Source organism: Otolemur garnettii, unplaced genomic scaffold, assembly GCF_000181295.1.
Source record: "Otolemur garnettii isolate 467f Iridium unplaced genomic scaffold, OtoGar3 scaffold00031, whole genome shotgun sequence".
In the NCBI taxonomy this organism is placed as follows: Eukaryota; Metazoa; Chordata; class Mammalia; order Primates; family Galagidae; genus Otolemur; species Otolemur garnettii.
Window position 1 is genome coordinate 9,503,973 of NW_003852426.1, and position 17,492 is coordinate 9,521,464.

General features: G+C 37.1%; 1 protein-coding gene across 1 annotated transcript in view; it reads left to right on the plus strand.

The window, feature by feature from the left end:
* Positions 1–17,492, plus strand: part of DNAH8 (dynein axonemal heavy chain 8) — a 294,583-nt gene that overhangs the window by 21,262 nt on the left and 255,829 nt on the right. The window contains exons 7-9 of the mRNA XM_003789318.3: positions 2,924–3,100; positions 8,031–8,144; positions 13,701–13,808. Coding sequence (XP_003789366.3) covers positions 2,924–3,100; positions 8,031–8,144; positions 13,701–13,808 — 399 coding nt within the window. The remainder of the gene's footprint in view (positions 1–2,923; positions 3,101–8,030; positions 8,145–13,700; positions 13,809–17,492) is intronic.

A 17,492-nucleotide genomic window follows, 5' to 3' on the forward strand; every position in this document is an offset into this window, starting at 1 on the left:
TAATTCTCCCTATAAAGGTCCTTCACCTCCTTTGTTAAGTATATTCCTAGGTATTTTATTTTCTTTGTTGCTACTGCAAAAGGTATTGCGTTTTTGATTTGATTATCAGGGGCATATATGAAGGCTACTGATTTCTGTACATTTGATTTTGTAACCTGAGACTTTGCTGAATTTATTTATCAAATCCAGCAGGCTCTTAGTTGAATCTTTGGGGTTTTCTAGACATAAGATTATGCCATTAGCAAAGAGCAATAGTTTGATCTCTTTTTTTCTCATTTGGACCTCCTTGATTTCCTTCTCTTGCCTAATTGCTCTGTAAGAACTTCCCACACTATGTTGAATAAAAATGGTGAGAGTGGGGAACCTTGTCTGGTTCCAGTTCTAAGCAGGAGTCCTTTCCATCTTTCCCCATTCAGTATGATGTTGGCTGCAGGTTTGTCGTATGTTGTCTTTATAACTTTGAGGAATACCCCATCTATACAGATTTTTTTTTGTGTGTTCTTCTCATGAAAGGGTGCTGAATTTTGTCAAATGCTTTTTCTACATCAATTGAAAGAATCATCATATTTACTTTAAGTAGTAAAATAAAACATGAATATGATAAAAGAAAAAAAATGTTGTAAAATGAACCCCTGTGTAATCTTTGCACAAGTTAAGAAAGAGAATATTACCGACACTTCATGATGCCCCTGTGTTCCTTTCCCCAGTTACAAATCTCCTTTCCTCTCCAAGTAGTAACCATTATCTTGACAGTCGTGATACTCAATTCTATGCTTTGCTTTGTAGTTTTGTCCTTATCTTCTACATTTTCTTTTAGAAGTTTTACCATTTTATTTTTAATGGTAACATTCTTAATGTATCTGGAATTCTTTTTCCGTGCATGTGTATGAAATGAGTGGTAATTTAATTTTGCCTTTTCCCATATATCTGTAGTTCACCAATAATCCCAATTTAGCATTCTCTGTTAAATTGTTTATTTAGTATTCCATTATTTTTAAAACAAATTTGTGAAATTTGTTTTAGAGCACTTTTTCTATCCCACTGCTCTACTTATTTGTTTTTTTATACTCATTCTGTACTGCTTTAATTTCTGTAGTTTTTTTTTTTTAACTAAATCAATATTTGATATGTCAAGTCTCCGTGTTTTTCTTCAAAATTGCATTGAATATTTTTGGATAATTATTTTTCAAAATTAACTTTTTTTTTTTTCTTGCAGTTTTTGGCTGGGGCCAGGTTTGAACCTGCCACCTCTGATATATGGGGCCAGTGCCCTACTCCTTTGAGCCACAGGCACTGCCCTTCAAAATTAACTTTAAGATGAGTTTTTCACCTAGTTGAGATTTTGATTGGAGTTTTACTGCTTGTATACGTTAATTTAGATAAAATTTTCCTCATTTATTGTATTGAATTTTCCATCTGTGAACACGTATACCTCTCTGTATATTAGGTCTTCTTTTGTGTGCTTCATAAAGGGTCTGGCACACCTTTTTTTTTTCCTTAGCTTCTTTAATAATGGTATTTATTCTTTTCTGTTTTGAATAACAATTTCACAAAATCTCCATTACTCTTTGATTAAGTGAGGGCAGAAATCTTGTTCATCCCCTTAGCTGGTAGCAGTTGTGGAAATGTCGTTTGGATAATCATCATAAGCATGAGTGATCTGCAGTACCCTCTTTAGCAGTGTAGCCCCATTTATAGGTATGTTTGGGTAACTGGACCTGGAAGGCATGGTAGAATTTGTCCTGGGCTCCGCCTTTGGACCCCCTTGGGCTCATCTTTCTTTTTTTTTTTTTTAAATCCCACTTTTATTTATTTATTTTTTTCATATACATGTATTTATTAGGCTTCCACTTTTTGCTTTCACAAAATTAAAAAGGCTTACAATTTAACAACAATATGTTTAAGATAAGGACTAGAAACAAAAACGTCATAAAAAATGAATGAAGATAAATACATTCAGAACAGAAATCAGACGATTACTGCAACAAAGTATTAAGCAATGATAATAATAGTAATGTTTGGCACACCTTTTATTACGTTAATTTCTGGTTATCTTATCATTGTTATTATTTGCTACTACAAATGATATCTTTTTGGAAATTACATTTTCAGATTGTTAGATGTCTTGTAAAGAAGTGTTACTGATTTTTATGTGTAGATCCAACAGCCTTACTGAATTGTTCACATTAAATGTAATAGTTTGTCTTTAGATATTCTTGAATTTTTAAAATGCAGCCAACCATATCATCTGTGATTATGCCATTTTTGTGTCTTCATTTCCAATTCTTTTTTTAAATTATTTTCTTTCTTAAATCATAGCTGTGTACATTAATACAATTGTGGGGTACCGTGTGCTGGTTTTATATACCATTTGAAATATTTTCATCAAACTGGTAATATAGCCTTCACCACATTTTCTTAGTTATTGTGTTAAGACATTTATACTCTACACTTAGTAAATTTAACATGTACCCTTGTAAAATGCACCGTAGGTGTGGTCCCACCAGTTACCCTCCCTCATTTCCAATTCTTATACCTTTTGTTTACTTTACTTATCTTGCTCTGGGACCTCCATTACCAGGTAGAAAAGAAGTTGGCAGTGATAATGGCAAACTTGTCATTTCTTTAGTTTTAAAGGGAAAGACTTATATGATCTGAAGAGAAACAAGAGTATGTTATCTCCTTGGTTCTAAGGTGATAATTTCTAAAATTTCACCTTTCAATTTAATGTTTACCTTTAAATAGATACTATTTATCGTGTTTCAGAAGTTTTCTTCTAGTCTTTGTTAAGAGTTTTAAACATTATTCAGTGTTGAATATATATTATAACTTCCATTAAAAAGATGCAATGATGTTTTAACAAAGAAGAACGTAATATTTTTCTATATTTTATAGATTTTTAACTTTTTTTGTTTTGGGGCAGGTGCTTATTGAGAGTGAGCAGATGAGAAAAGAAGCTGATGATTCAGGGCCACTCACCGAATTGGAACACTGGAAACGCATGTCAGCGAAGTTCAACTATATCATTGAACAGATTAAAGGGCCAAGTTGTAAGGCTGTCATCAATGTGCTAAATGTTGCACACTCCAAATTGTTGAAGGTAAAAGGCCTTTTATTTTACAGAGAGTTTCTGCATGCTCTTCATCTAGCTTCTTCTAATATTAACATTCTTTGTAACTATTGTACAGTGATCAAAACTAAGGGGTTAACATTGGGACAGTACTATTAACCATTCTACACACTTAATGTATATTTCCTCAGTTTTTCCACTAATGTTTTTTCTGTTCTGGGATCCAATCCAGGATCCTACATTACATTTAATTGTCATGTCTCCGTAAGCTTCTCCAATGTAACAGTTCCATAGTCTATACTTGCATTTTATGTCTTTGATACTTTTGAATAGTAATGGTTAGTTATTTAGTACAGTGTCCCTAATGTGGGTTCGTATAATGGTTTTTCACAAACAGATTGAGGTTATGCATTTTCGGCAAGATTGCCCCAGAGTTGATGTGTTCTTGTCAGTGTGTCTTATCAGGGATACATTATATCGACATACCTTATTACTGGTGATTCGGCTTAAGTCATTTACTTAAAGGTGGGGTTTTCCATGTTTCTCTACTATACAGTTACTATATTTGGGGGAGATAGTTTGAAACTACATAAAAACTGACTGCAGCAATTATTACTATCATATGCTAATGGGGATTTTCCAGTTCCCCATTCCTTCTGCATTTGTTAATTAGTATTCTTGAGTGAGAACAAGTTATTCCTTCTCTCCTTTTAGTTACTTATTTGATCATTTATTTAGATTAATATAGCTTAGCGGATATTTATTTTATATTTTGAGTTATAGTCTGATACTGTAATTTGTTGCTCAAATCATTGCAGCCTTGCCCATCAGGAAATCCGTCCGTTTGGTTCCTCTGTCTTTTGACTCCCCTATTTGTTTTGGGGCACTTCTTTCCTTTTTGATACCACAAGATGCTCAAGGCTCATTCAATATTTGTCCCACCCTAGTCCTGGGATCAACCACGTCTCCAAGGAGCCTGGTTTGTTTTATTGGAGAATAGCATTTAGAAACCAGGATCTGGATGTCAGGTGTGCTTGTCTGATATTTGAATTTTACTTTTTGAAGAATGGAATCATTTTCATTGAGTTTTTTTGTTTCCGTGAGTTCAGTTTTTCAGTCTTCACTCGATTGCTTTTATCATTCATCTATTGTTTTAAAAGGCCTTTTTAAGAAGGCTAAATTAAGGTTAACTTGAGTTTAAAATAAACTTATCCTTTATTCTCTTATTTTTAGGGTGTTTTTACGTTTAATTCATTAATTAACTTGGAATTTATTTTTTGAATCATGTTCATTTGAAAATAATGAGAGTAATAGCAGCTAACATTTGTTGTGTGCTTACTGTCTGCTAAACATTAAATATCTTATCTATCACATCTCATTTAATGTGAGGACATTAGCTGTATCAAATAGATACTATTAATATCTTCCTTGTTTTATATATAGGATAGCAGGAGATTAAGTTTCTTTCTTTCTTTCTTTTTTTTTTTTACAGACAGAGTCTCACTTTATTGCTCTCAGTAGAGTGCTGTGGCATCACAGCTCACAGCAACCTCCAACTCCTGGGCTTAGGTGATTCTCCTGCCTCAGCCTCCTGAGTAGCTGGGATTACAGGCACCTGCGACAATGCCCGACTATTTTTTGTTGCAGTTTGGCCGGGGCTGGATTTGAACCTGCAACCCTTGGTATATGGGGCTGGTGCCCTATTCACTCGAGCCACCGCCCGAGATTAAGTTTCTTGCTCAAAGTTGCAGAGCTAGTAAGAGAGGAGGCAGGATATCAAACCATACTCTCAACTCTTGAGCTTTGCTTCTTTTAACATTTTTCTTTTCCAAGTGGTTGGTTAAGTTCCCCAGCATGGTTTGTCATTTTCTTTTAATCATCTTAATTAATTTTTGTTACACTTACTTTTTCTTCTTCCTTTCCAGATTTGCCTTAATAATTTATGTAGTTTTATCCTTTGATATAAATGTTCAAATAAGTTTATATACTATATATACATATATATGTGTATATATATATTCTGCAACCAACTTTTACTCAATATTATCTGTGTGAATTAACTTTTTTTTTTTCCTTTTTGAGAGAGAGTCTCACTCTGTCACCCTGGGTAGAGTGCCATGGCATCGTCACAGCTCACGGGAATCTCAGACTCCTGGGCTCAAGTGATCCTCTTCCTTCAGTCCCAAGTAGCTGGGACTATAAGTTCCCATCACAATACCTGGCTAATTTTTCTTTTTTTGGTAGAGACAGGGTCTCGGTCTTGGTCAGGTTGGAGAATTAACCATTTTAATGTGTGTATTATTATTCATTGGCTTCCTTTGTTTTTATTGCTGTGTAGGATTCTGTCATATGAATACACCATTTGAATTGTTTCTGTATGGTTTGAGGTTATTGCAAACAATGATTCAGTGAAGATTATTGTTAGTATCTCCTGGTGCACATGTGCAAGAATTTTTCAGAGGTATATACTTTAAGAGAATTTATGAATTTATGAATCAAAGGCATATACAATTTAATCTTTTGAGAAGAGGTGTTTGGTGACCTGCCATAGTAACCTTCAGGCTTTTTATATCAAAAATATTTATTTGTATCCTTTCTAAAAGATACAAATGATTTGTATATGTATAGTAGTAATTCCATGGATGATGCTATGAAAGGAGGAAAAAAATATTGGATGGGAATTTCAAGGTGCAAAATTATCCAAAGTGGTTTAGAACTGTTATCCTAACTCTTGTGGATGGACTTGTGATCTTATTGTTTGGCTCCTATAATTTTTATAATAGTTTTACTCAGAGCATATTCTTTCTATTTTTGCTGGGATGACCTCACCATTATCCCACATTCTATTTATCTCTTTCCAATTCTCAAGCACACACTTGATTTTATATCTCTAGTATGAAAGAGTGGTCAGTTAATAATAACATAACATATAAATGCAGCTGTGGTGGCTCATGCCTGTAATCCCAGCAGTTTGGGAGGCCAAGATGGGCAAACTGTTTGAGCTCAGGATTTCGAGATCAGCCTGAGCAAGAGTGAGACCCTGTCTCTAAAAATAGTCAGGCATTGTGGTGGATGCCCGTTGGCCCAAATACTCCAGAGGCTGAGACCAGAGAATCACTTGAGGTTGCTGTAAGCTATGACACCAGTGCACTCTACCAAGGGCAACATAGTGAAACTGTGTCTCAAAAAAAACCCCCATTTATTAAGAGTAGATTTAAAAAATCCTGCTACCAAGAAAGAAATTGATAAAGTTTAGATAAACCTTTACTGATTTGACTTCAATCAATTGATAGAATAATATGACTGGCCAAAGAGTCTTTGATCTTAGGCTGCTTTATGGGAGGCATAGTTTCCAGGAAAAGGAAGGGGATGCTTTGATTCTTCTTAGCATTAGCCAGATGACATTGAAAACTTTTTTTCATTTCTTAGGTACATGTGTTTAGAGTGATGATGATAAAAATTGGTTTGTGGCCCGAGTAGAAAGGCCAAGATGTTGAAGCTATTAAGACCATGTCTTGTTAAATGACTAGAGGCACACAGAGTATTTATCTTTGAGTAAAAGGCTTAGTGATGATATGGTAAATGGGTTCTAACGTTTGAAAGGATGCTGTGTGTTCTCTGAGGTCTTATGAGGCAAAACTATACCAAGTGAGTGAGATATAGGAAGATAGCTTCTCAAAATGAGAAAGAACTTTCTCACAATTATAGTTGTCTAAGCAGGGACTATTGGATGACCACTTGCAAGAAAGTGTCCATTTCAGCTTGAGTTCACTTTGCTAATAGGGTTTTTTTTTTTTTTTTAAATAACTTGACCAATTCTTTAAAAAAATTTTTTTTTTGCAGTTTTGGCCAGGGCCGGGCTTGAACCCACCACCCCCGATATATGCGCCCTACTTTTTGAGCCACAGGCGCTGCCCATATCTTGGCCAATTCTTAAAGACTTAAAGTAATCTAGTGTCACAAATAACTAACCTAAAAGTGACTCCCAATAGAAGCAGGTCCAGTTCAAGCCTATAGAAAGGATATTAAATACAAATGAAGAGTCTTCAGTTTTAGTAAATCTTTTAAGGTGTTTATAACTTTAAGTCTTAAATAAATATATATATATAGAGAGAGAGAGACAGAGCCTCAAGCTTTCCCCTGGGTAGAGTGCTGTGGCATCACAGCTCACAGCAACCTCCAACTCCTGGGCTCAAGCGAGTCTCCTGCCTCAGCCTCCCAAGTAGCTGGGAGCACAGGTGCCCACCACACGTCTGGCTATTTTTTGGTTGCAGTCATCATTGTTGTTTTGACGGGCCTGGGCTGAATTTGAACCCACTACCTTAGGTGTATGTGGCTGGCACCTTAGCCACTTGAGCCACAGGTGCCGAGCCAAGTCTTAAATATTATAAAAGAGATCTATTAATAACATTTATAATGCTATAAAATAGCATTATTACAGTATATGTACATTATAGTATATGTACACTTAGGGAAGATAGCTTGAATTTCTTTTTCTTTTTTTTGTCTTCTTATTTATTTATTTATTTATTTATTTTTGAGACAGAGTCTCACTATGTTACCCTTGGTAGAGTGCTGTGGCGTCACAGCTCGCAGAAACCTCAGACTCAGGCTTAAGCAGTTCTCTTGCTTCAGCCTCCCAAGTAGCTGAGACTACAGATGCCCACCACAATGCCCTGCTATCTTTTTGTTGCAGTTGTTTAGTTGGCCTGGGCTGGGTTTGAACCTGCCACCCTCGGTGTATGTGGCTGGCACCGTAACCACTGTGCTACGGGCACTGAGCCTCCTCTTCTCTTTTTTAAAGGCCTGTGTTTTTCTTTCTTTCTTTCTTTTTTATTTTTTCACTAGGCCCAGGCCGACTGATCCACAGGGCTGGTGTTCTAACCACTGAGTTAGGATGCCCAGCATGAATTTCTTGAATATATTTGCATGTTTCATAGAATTCTTATCTTTTTCTTAGAATTGGCGTGATTTGGATGCAAGAATCACCGATACAGCAAATGAATCTAAAGATAATGTCAGATATTTGTACACCCTGGAGAAAGTATGTCAGCCTCTCTATAACTATGACCTAGTAAGTATATTTCTAAAGTACAGTTAAAAAAATTGACTTATATAATTAACACATTTTAAAATAATGTAATGTCTGTATATTGGGAAAAACATGTGCTGCCAAAAGGTTATTTAAGAAATATATTTTCCTATTATGTAGTTATAATTAATTATAAATTATAATATTTACCCCACATTTAAATATATAGCTATATCATAAGTATAACTTCATTTGTGAATTAGACAATACAGATATATCACTTATATATTGCTCATAACAAATTACCCCAGAAATGAGTTTCTTAAAACAATGAACATTCATTCATCAGAGTTTCTGGGGTTCAGGAATCAAGGTGAGGTATAGCTAGGTCCCTCTGCTGCAGTGTTCCATGAGGTGGCAGACAGGCTGTTAACTGCGACTGTGGTCTCATCTAAAGGGGAGGCTGACTGAGGAAGGTCCATTTCTAAGCTCCCTCCTGTGGTAGTTGGCAGGACCTTGTCCCTAGCCACGTGGGCCTTTCCACACAGCAGCTAGCTAGCTTCCTTCATCCCTTCCTTTCTTTCCTCTCTCGCTTCTCTTCCTCTCTCTCTCTCTTTCTCCCTCCCTCCCTTCCTTCCTTCCTTCAACAGAGTCTCACTATGTCACCCTTGGTAGAGTGCTGTGGCATCACAGCTCACAGCAACTTCCAACTCTTGGGCTTAAGTGATTTCTCTTGCCTCAGCCTCCCAAGTACCTGGGACTACAGGCACCCATCACAACACCCAGTTATTTTTTTGTTGCAGTTGTCATTATTGTTTAGCAGTCCCCGGCCAGGTTGGAATCCACCAGCTTTGGTGTATGTGGCCGGCACCCTAACCACTGAGCTACAGGTGCCGAGCCCAGCTTGCTTTCCCCAGAGTGAGTAATTCAAGAGTGAGCAAGAGACAGTGCCTAAGTTGGAAGCCCACCATCGTTTTGTAACCTGATCTCAGAAGTGACAACCCATCATTTCTGGAGTGTTCTATTTGTTAGAAGTAAGTCTGTGAGTCCACGCTCAGGGCTAGCGTAAAATACAAGGATATGAATACCAGGAAGGTGAGCATTGCTGGGTCCATCTTTTAGGCTGCCTAGCCTGGTAGATATTTTTCATTGTACAGACTAGGAAACCAGAGCTCATGATGGTGCAGTGACCGTCACCATCACTCATTGAATCAGTGATGCAGGACAGAATCTATCTGCTAGTTTCTAGCCTACCTTTCTCTGTAGAGTTCTAGTAAAGAGCATATTACCACCAACATTTGCTTTTTTTTCTGAAGTTTCTTTTTTTTTTTCTTTTTGAGACTGTCTTGCTCTGTCACTCACAGTAGAGTGCAGTGACGTTATCATAGCTCACAGCAACTTCAAATTCCTGGACTGAAGCCATCCTCTTCCCCCAGCCACCCAAATAGCTGGGACTACAGGCATGTCTATCTAATTTTTCTTGGTAGAAGACAGGGTCTCACTCTTGCTCAGGCTGGTCTGGAGCTCTGACCTCAAGAAATCCTCCTGCCTCAGCTTCTCAAAGTGATGAGATTACAGGTGTGAGCCACCATACCCACCTCTAGACAGTTGAATTTTTGAAGATGTTCCTGGACTTGAGAACCCCTGATATTTTGTTCTAGGCATTGTGGTCCATGCTTCAAATATACATCTTCATTCCTTATGAATAACAACCTTTATGTTAAAGATTAGGAAACCGAGTTTGAGTATTTCTGTAGTTCACGATGGAAACAAATTTGAATCTAGCTCTTTCTAGCATTATGGGTTGTATTTTTTTTCCACTTCACTATGTTGCTTTTTCAAAGTATCCTCTAAGTTAAAGGGCTTTCAGATTAATTTGTATTAGTGTCTGATATTTTCATTCAGTTCTCCATTCTAATGTTTGGAGAGGTAGGCAGGTCTTCCACAGAAGTGGCATTGCTAGCCACATGGTTTGGTTGACCAATGTTCATGAGTAAATTTTGGTTTTGTCCTACAGGCAGGGAAAGAGTTACGACCTATATGACTTAGATTTGGGGAAGAGGGAAGTGCAGGGGTAGTTTGTACCCATCCCAAGAGAATACTGGTAGTCAAGAAGCTTAATATGGGGAGGGGAGGGGTAATGTAGGTCTAGAGTTCTGGGGCAGACTTGGTTCTTACTGCCATATGGAAGCCCATCATCCTCCAGGGAGCACCATGGGAGAGGACAAGGAGACTTTGCAGAAGTAGAGTATTTTCACTGAATCGCAAAGAATTATAAATTTCACTCTCTACTCACTTTTATCTCTCACACCAGCAACGGGGCTTCTGTGGGAACTTCTGTGAAATTTGTTTTAAATAAGAACATTTATATCACTTTTTACATGTTTTTGTGTACATGGCCGAATAAAGAATAGTGTATAGTGTTAAAGAAATAGGGCTGTTGTTTGACTCACTCAGTAGCTCAATGACTTCATTTCCCAACTTTACAACATGAGAAATTAAATCTGATGTTTAGGAAAAATTAAAATTATTATAGGTCACAAGCATTTGGGGTAACTCATAAGAGTTGAAGATGTGAATATGAAATTCACATCTACCTACAGCCTACTCTAGGACTGTCTTCAAGTAGCTCTTGATATAAAAAATAATAGGTAAAAAAAATAGATGAAGCAAATGTAGCAAAATGTTAACATTTGTCAAATCTAGTGATGGATATGGGTGATCATTATTCTATTCTCTGTACTTTTCTACATATTTAGAACTTTTCATTATAAAAGGTAAATTTGGAAGAAAGACAGAATGCTTTTCATTGCTATCAAGACTAAATTTTAAGGTATACTGATTTCAACTTGTTAGGTCAAAAGACTTGTTTAAATTCATATAATTTAAAAATCATTTCGTTCTTTTTTTTCATCCCAGTAATTTAAAAAAACTTTGTTCAATTATTCTAGCCATGGATGTGCTTTGTTATTATTAGGTTGCCACTGAACTTTTTACATTTTCTGATGCAGGAAGGTTTCAAGCATTACCTTTGAAAATGACAGAAGTACTAATAGTATTGAGTCATATAATTACTTCCCACTCATACGCCCACTGTATCTGTAGTTTCAAAAATCTTTTTTGCCCTCATTTTCTTTATTCTCATTAAAAGCAACCAGCAATTGCTGTTTAGTTTATAACTATAATTTCAGTAGGAAAAATACAGAGGACTCATGCTTCCATTTCTGGTTAATAACCTTTACGTATGTTTCATTTTCTTTTCATCCTCGTATTGTGCTGTGGATGTATCTACGAGTATATGTTTCACATATAAAATGTCTGAACACATATAAAAAAATAAAAAAATGTCTGAATACAGTAGATTGTTAGACAAGAACTGTGCACTCAAGGAGCCACTGCTATAAGTAACAATGTTTAAAATTTTGATGAAGGGCATTTTCCTGAAGGAGCTATTTAATACCATTCCTAAGCCATCTTTATTAGAATTAGGCGTTTTTGGAGACTTGACTTAGCAAGGGTAAAAGGGACTCCTTCTAATCATGTTTTTATTAGGATCTTTTTGATGTACAGATAACATATATAGTATGAATTCTTACACGTAGATTAACTTTAAAATAATGATGTCAATTTACATAAGCCACATAAAATGGATTTAATTATTTCATAGTTACACCTCATAGGTAGGATAGGTAACAGACTAATCAATGGTTTGTCTTGGTTTTATTTATTCTATCACCATTTAACAAGTCTTTTTGTGTATTTTTGTCTTGTTCTGTCAGTTCAAAGGCAAGGTCCTTGAAGGAAGTGGCGGGGGAGGAGGGGCCCTTGACCTTATCTGTTTCTCCATAGTGGTTTGCATCACTGTTACAAGCAGGGTCTCAAAGTCTCCGCTGTACAACTTACAACTGTGGGGCCTTGAGCAAGTCACTTAAAATCTCTACTTTTTTCTTTTCTCATTTGCAAAATCAGAATAATAATAATACTTTTTATAGATTCTAAGACATACATTTTTGCACATATTAACATCTTGGAACTCAGGACATACTTTGTAGTCAATCAAGTTTTATAGGGCGGCGCCTATGGCTCAAAGGAGTAGGGCGCCGGCCCCATATGCCAGAGGTGGCAGATTCAGGCCCAGCCCCAGCCAACAACTGCAAACAAAACAAAACAAAGTTTTATCAATCATTGTGGAAGTGATTTGATACCATCTTAAAGGATGAATTCTCTCCTTGAGGGTGTTTTTGTTTTGGGTTTTTTTTTTTTTTTTTAGTTAGTTTGTTTTTTGGTACCATTAGTGTGAATTCTGATTACAGTTGAGTACCAGCTTGTAATGTACTGATTCTCAAGGGAGTTGATTTTCTCTCCTTCCCCTGGTAGCGTGTAAGTTTTGGTTCTCTCTTTTTCTCCATGGCTGGTTTATTTCCTGTTTACCTTAACAGAGAGGGCTTAGCCATTTGGAAATTAAACTCTTCATCTTGGGTGGGTTTTTTCTTTCTCAGTAGCATGCAAAATAATGGTGCAGTCTTGCAATCAGGGATGTTTGGGATGTGATGAAATCAAGCCTGCCTGAAATGGTGGTTGTCAGCATAGCTTAGGACACTACCTAGGGCGCTTAGTCTAGCGCCTGGCACAGGGTAAGCATTTAATACTTGTTAGGGACTGTTTTCTATCTTTGTTGTACTTGTTCTGCTTTGTCCTCTTTGCTGTATGTGTTTTCCTTGTTTGTACTTGTCTCTTTGGCTCTGCTGTGAGCTCCTCATAAATTCTTACCTTTGGATTTTTCCCAATATCTTCAGAATGTTAGAATATTTGGAAAGTTTGCTGAAAGGTAAACTGAGTTGCATAAGAGAGAATGAGTTCTAGTCACTCTCTTGTTTTTCACTGGCTTTCTGACCACAACTAAGATACTTTACCCCTCATGGGGTCAGTTTTTTCATCTTTCACAAGAGCAGATTAAACTTTTACCCTTTAAAGTTCCTTTCATCTCTATAATTTTGTTTTTAAATAACTTTTGAGTTTGAACCCTGCATGATGGCTCACACTTGTAATCCTAGCACTTTGGGAAGCTGAGGAGAGAGGATTGCTTGAGCTAGGAGATTGAGACCAGCCTGGGCAAGAGTGAGACTCCATCTCTACTAAAAATAGAAAAAAGAAATTAGCTGGGCCTTGTGGCAGGCACCTGTGGTCCCTGAAGCAAGAGCATCTCTTGAGCCCGAGTTTAAAGTTGCTGTGAGCTGTGACAACGCCAAGGCACTCTACCTAGGGCAACAAAATAAGAATCTATCAAAATAAAATAATAAAATAAATGAAATACTTTTAAGCTTGGATTTACAGAAAAGTTGCAGTGATAGTACAGAATTATCTTCACCCAGTTTCTCCTGTCAACCTCTTGCATTATGTTGGTATGTTTGTCAAAACTAATGGCCTGTTTTCTGTTCCAGGATCTAGACTAGGGATACCAGGTTGCATTTAGCAAATTTGACTTTCAGGTGAAATGTATACTATATTGTGTATGTTTAGAGTTGCAAATATTAGGGACTACTGGTTATTAAAACTATAAACATATGAGGGAATTCACTTAATATATTTCAATTTTAGGTTTCCATGGCACATGGAATACAAAATTTGATTAATGCCATCAGAATGATTCACGGTGTGTCAAGGTATTATAACACCTCCGAGAGAATGACTTCATTGTTTATCAAGGTAAGTTTCTAAGGGAGGAAATCACACAAACGATCCTGTGAAAAAGTTAACTGTTTCCCTCTGAGTCTGGGAAGGAAATTGGGAAATCTGAGTGCCTCTCAGAGTTGTGGATTTTAATCCTTCCAGTGGACAATAAAAGAATGGTATTGACTTGAAGGCAGTTGTACTTAATTGATGGAGTAATCGGTACCTTTCTTCTTGTCAGAGGTAAGCTCTAAGACTTAAAAAAAAGGTACTCGGCGGTTTGCTCATTCCCTCATTCCCTGTGGTTTTCACCCTACTCACAAGAGAAGGATTGTGTTCCCGGTTATCAGTGCTTCTCCAGCTATTCCCACCAGCCCTACGGTTTGTGTAACATCCTCCCGTGTATCATCATATAGCTAACTATTTTAAATACTTTGAAAAATTATCCAAGAAACACATGAATAGAATTTCTTTGTAAGTGATTCCAGCAGAACTAAATATGTAAAGTCACAGTCACATTTCAACTGTTTTAACAAGCCAAGTATAGATTTCATCATTCTCTATGTCCTAAGACAAGAATCTCAGACATGAGGAGTCTTCCTTTACACTCGTCTCCCTTGTTCATTGAGATGAGTTTTAGCTCCAAGGAGGATTCTTTGCTTGACCAAACTTCAGTCAGGGTTCTGAATCTTCTGCTAGGTCTCTCTGTGCACTTCCTTGTAAAATCTAGTTCTAGCAAAGAACCTGCTAAATCCGTTTTGCAAGAACCCCCATCTAATCACCCTTGATGTCTGATCAGATTCTCCATCCTCCACTCCCCCAAGGTGATTTCTGATGATCCTGACTTGTCTTCAGTAAGAATCCTGTTAGGTCAGCTTTGCCAAAATCCCACCTAACCCCTGATGTTTCCTCTTAGTGATTTCCCCTCTGCTGATCCCTCAGCTGCTTCTTGGCTATAAATTTCCACTTGTTCGTGCTGTGCTTGGAGTTGAGCCCACTCTCTCTTCCCCACTGCCGTGGTCTCTTGTGTGTGTACCTACCATAATGGTCCTGATTCAAGACTTCCTTAACATGCAAGTAACCCTGAATACTTTTTTCTTTAACAGTTCATTGTTATTATTAACATTTCCTCAATATTATGAGGCAACAGGTATTCAGACTAAAGTCAATCTAAGTATTGCTGGTTTCTTTGATCACCACTGTTTTGTGATTTCTTCATCTTCCTTCTTAAGTTCCTCATTTCTTTTGGTGAAAAAAATCCTCAAGTGATTTTTTTCAGAGAGATCCTGTGGGGGATGAAATTCTTGAATTCCTAGGTGTCTAAAAATGCTTTAGTTTTCAAATCACTCAAATGCCAGTTTGATTTTAAGTTCAACATCATTTCTCCTAGAACTTTGAAGATATTGCTCAATCATTGTCTAATATCCAATACTGTTGATGAAAAGATTGGTGCCAATATGATTCCTTTTTCTCCTCTCAAGAAGCTTTTAGGATTTTTTCTTTATCCTTGAACTTGTAAAATTTCAAATTGATGTGGTCTTGTTCTATACTTGCTGGATTGTCTCAATCCAAAGAATTTCCCTTCTGTTGATTCCTGGGAAACATTATGCCTCTTTTGCCTTTGATTATTTCTTTGTTTTTAATTTTTTTGAGACAGAGTCTCACTCAGTTGCCCTGGGATTGAGTGCAGTGGTATCAGAGCTCACAGTAACCTCCAACTCTAGCGCTCAAGTGATCCTCTTGTCTCAGCCTCCCTAGTAGCTGGGACAACAGATGCCCACCACAACACCTGGCTATTTTTTTTAGAGACAGGGTCTCGCTCTTGCTCAGGCTCGTCTCTAACCCGTGGGCTCCAGTGATCCACCTGCTCTGGCCTCCCAGAGTGGCCTTTGATTATTTCTAACTCACCTGTTAAATTTATTCTCTCTCCTTGAATCTGGCTCCCATTTCTCTTATTTTTTTTTCCATCTTTGTTTTTGACTTTCCAACTTACTCATTGGCTCTTCATGTGCCAATTGCTGGTCAGTTCATCAGAATTCTTTAGTAGTTTTCTTTTTATGGTTATAAATTTTCTCATGTATTAATTTAGCTAAAAAATACTTTACATTTACCTCTTCTATGTTTCTTCTCTTTGTTAAGTTTAATGACTCTGTTCTTGTGTTTGTTTTCCTCTATTGTTTGGTGATTCTTGGTTGTCCCTATAGAGGTGAAGGGGAAAATTCCCCTCCACCCTTTAAAGGTTCACTGAAAATGAACTGACAAAAGACAGATTAATAAGAGAAAAAGGCATTTAGGGCTTTTTTTGTTTTTATTTTGTTTTTCTAGGATGGGGTCTCATCTCACTGTAGCCTTGAACTCTTGGGTTCAAATGATCTTCCTGCCTTAGCCTTCTAAGGTGCTGATATTATAGGTATGAGCCACCATGACTGGCCAGGCATGCAAAATTTATTTATGTGCATAGCATGGGGGAAGTGAAGGAGAGGTCCAGATGCTTTTTAATAGGGGGGAAAATGAAAGATGTAGAAATTTTGAGAGTTAGTAAATGATTTTTAGGGGAAAAAATGGACCCAGGAGACAGAAATGAACTTGTAAATGATTGATTCTCTTTGAGATCTGAGTGCACCTGAGAGGTAGACATTATCTTGTGAAAAAGTCCATCTCAGTGTGGTTGAATTCTTCAGTCTTCTTTTCTTAGGCAGATAATGAGATTTCAGGGAGGGAGTGTAAGGCGATTGTGTTCTTTGGTGAGTCCAGTCTTCAGGTAGATAAGGAACCTTCAGAGAGCAGCTTCATCCTGTGCTTTGGGAGAGGCATAGGATTAAGAAGAGACTGGAGTAGTGGAGGAAGGTAAGCGAGACCTTGAGGCTGCTTCTTTAATTCAGCATGTCAGAGTGCTACATTTTGCGGTGTCATTCTCTGAGCCCCCAAATCTGCCCATCTTTTTGAGACTCCCCATTTCTGTCTCATTCTGTTCACTATAGTTTTTCTCTTCTAAAGTGGAGATGCGTGACCTATTGCTGAGAGGGGAGTATGGGTAGGTTTTTCTCTAATGTGTCCTCTTGGGGTACAGTAGCTCCCTGGGGCATGGCCATCCCTCTTTGAGACTGTGGTACAAACCCATGGCTTTTTCCTTTTCAGCAAAGGTCTCTATTGCCTATTGCCTGCTGTATGAATTGCTCGAAATTCAGTGTGCAGGATCACAGCCAGGGGTCACTTCACATTGTCTCTCATGTTGAAATTTTCTAGAACTGTTTCAGCTCCAAGAGCAGTCTTTGTCAGAACTAGGTTTTGATTTTCTCTAGTCATTTCTTTCTCTGTAGATCTGACACTGTGACACTATATGCATTCTATATTATAGGAATATCTTAAAGTTCTGTGTCAGCCTACCATTTTGATCTTATGTCCTGACCATTTCCAAATGGCCATCTTGTTTTTTCTTCACTGAGAGGTGGTTGCATTTATGTTTAGTTTGAAGGAAGGTAGAGAATCCCATTTGAAGTGGATAAAGGCCTAATTAGAGGAGGGATGGACAAGTGGAAAATATAGTTGATTTTGAAATTTATTGCCCTAGTGATGTTGACGTAAATGTGGAGGTAAATGTGATTTGAGGTTTTCTTTGTTTTGTCTAAAACATTTGTTTTCTTATATCCTGTGATTCATTCACTTCATAAGTATATTATTTATCATAGTTTTTTGCTTGAATTTTATTTTGCTTTTTTT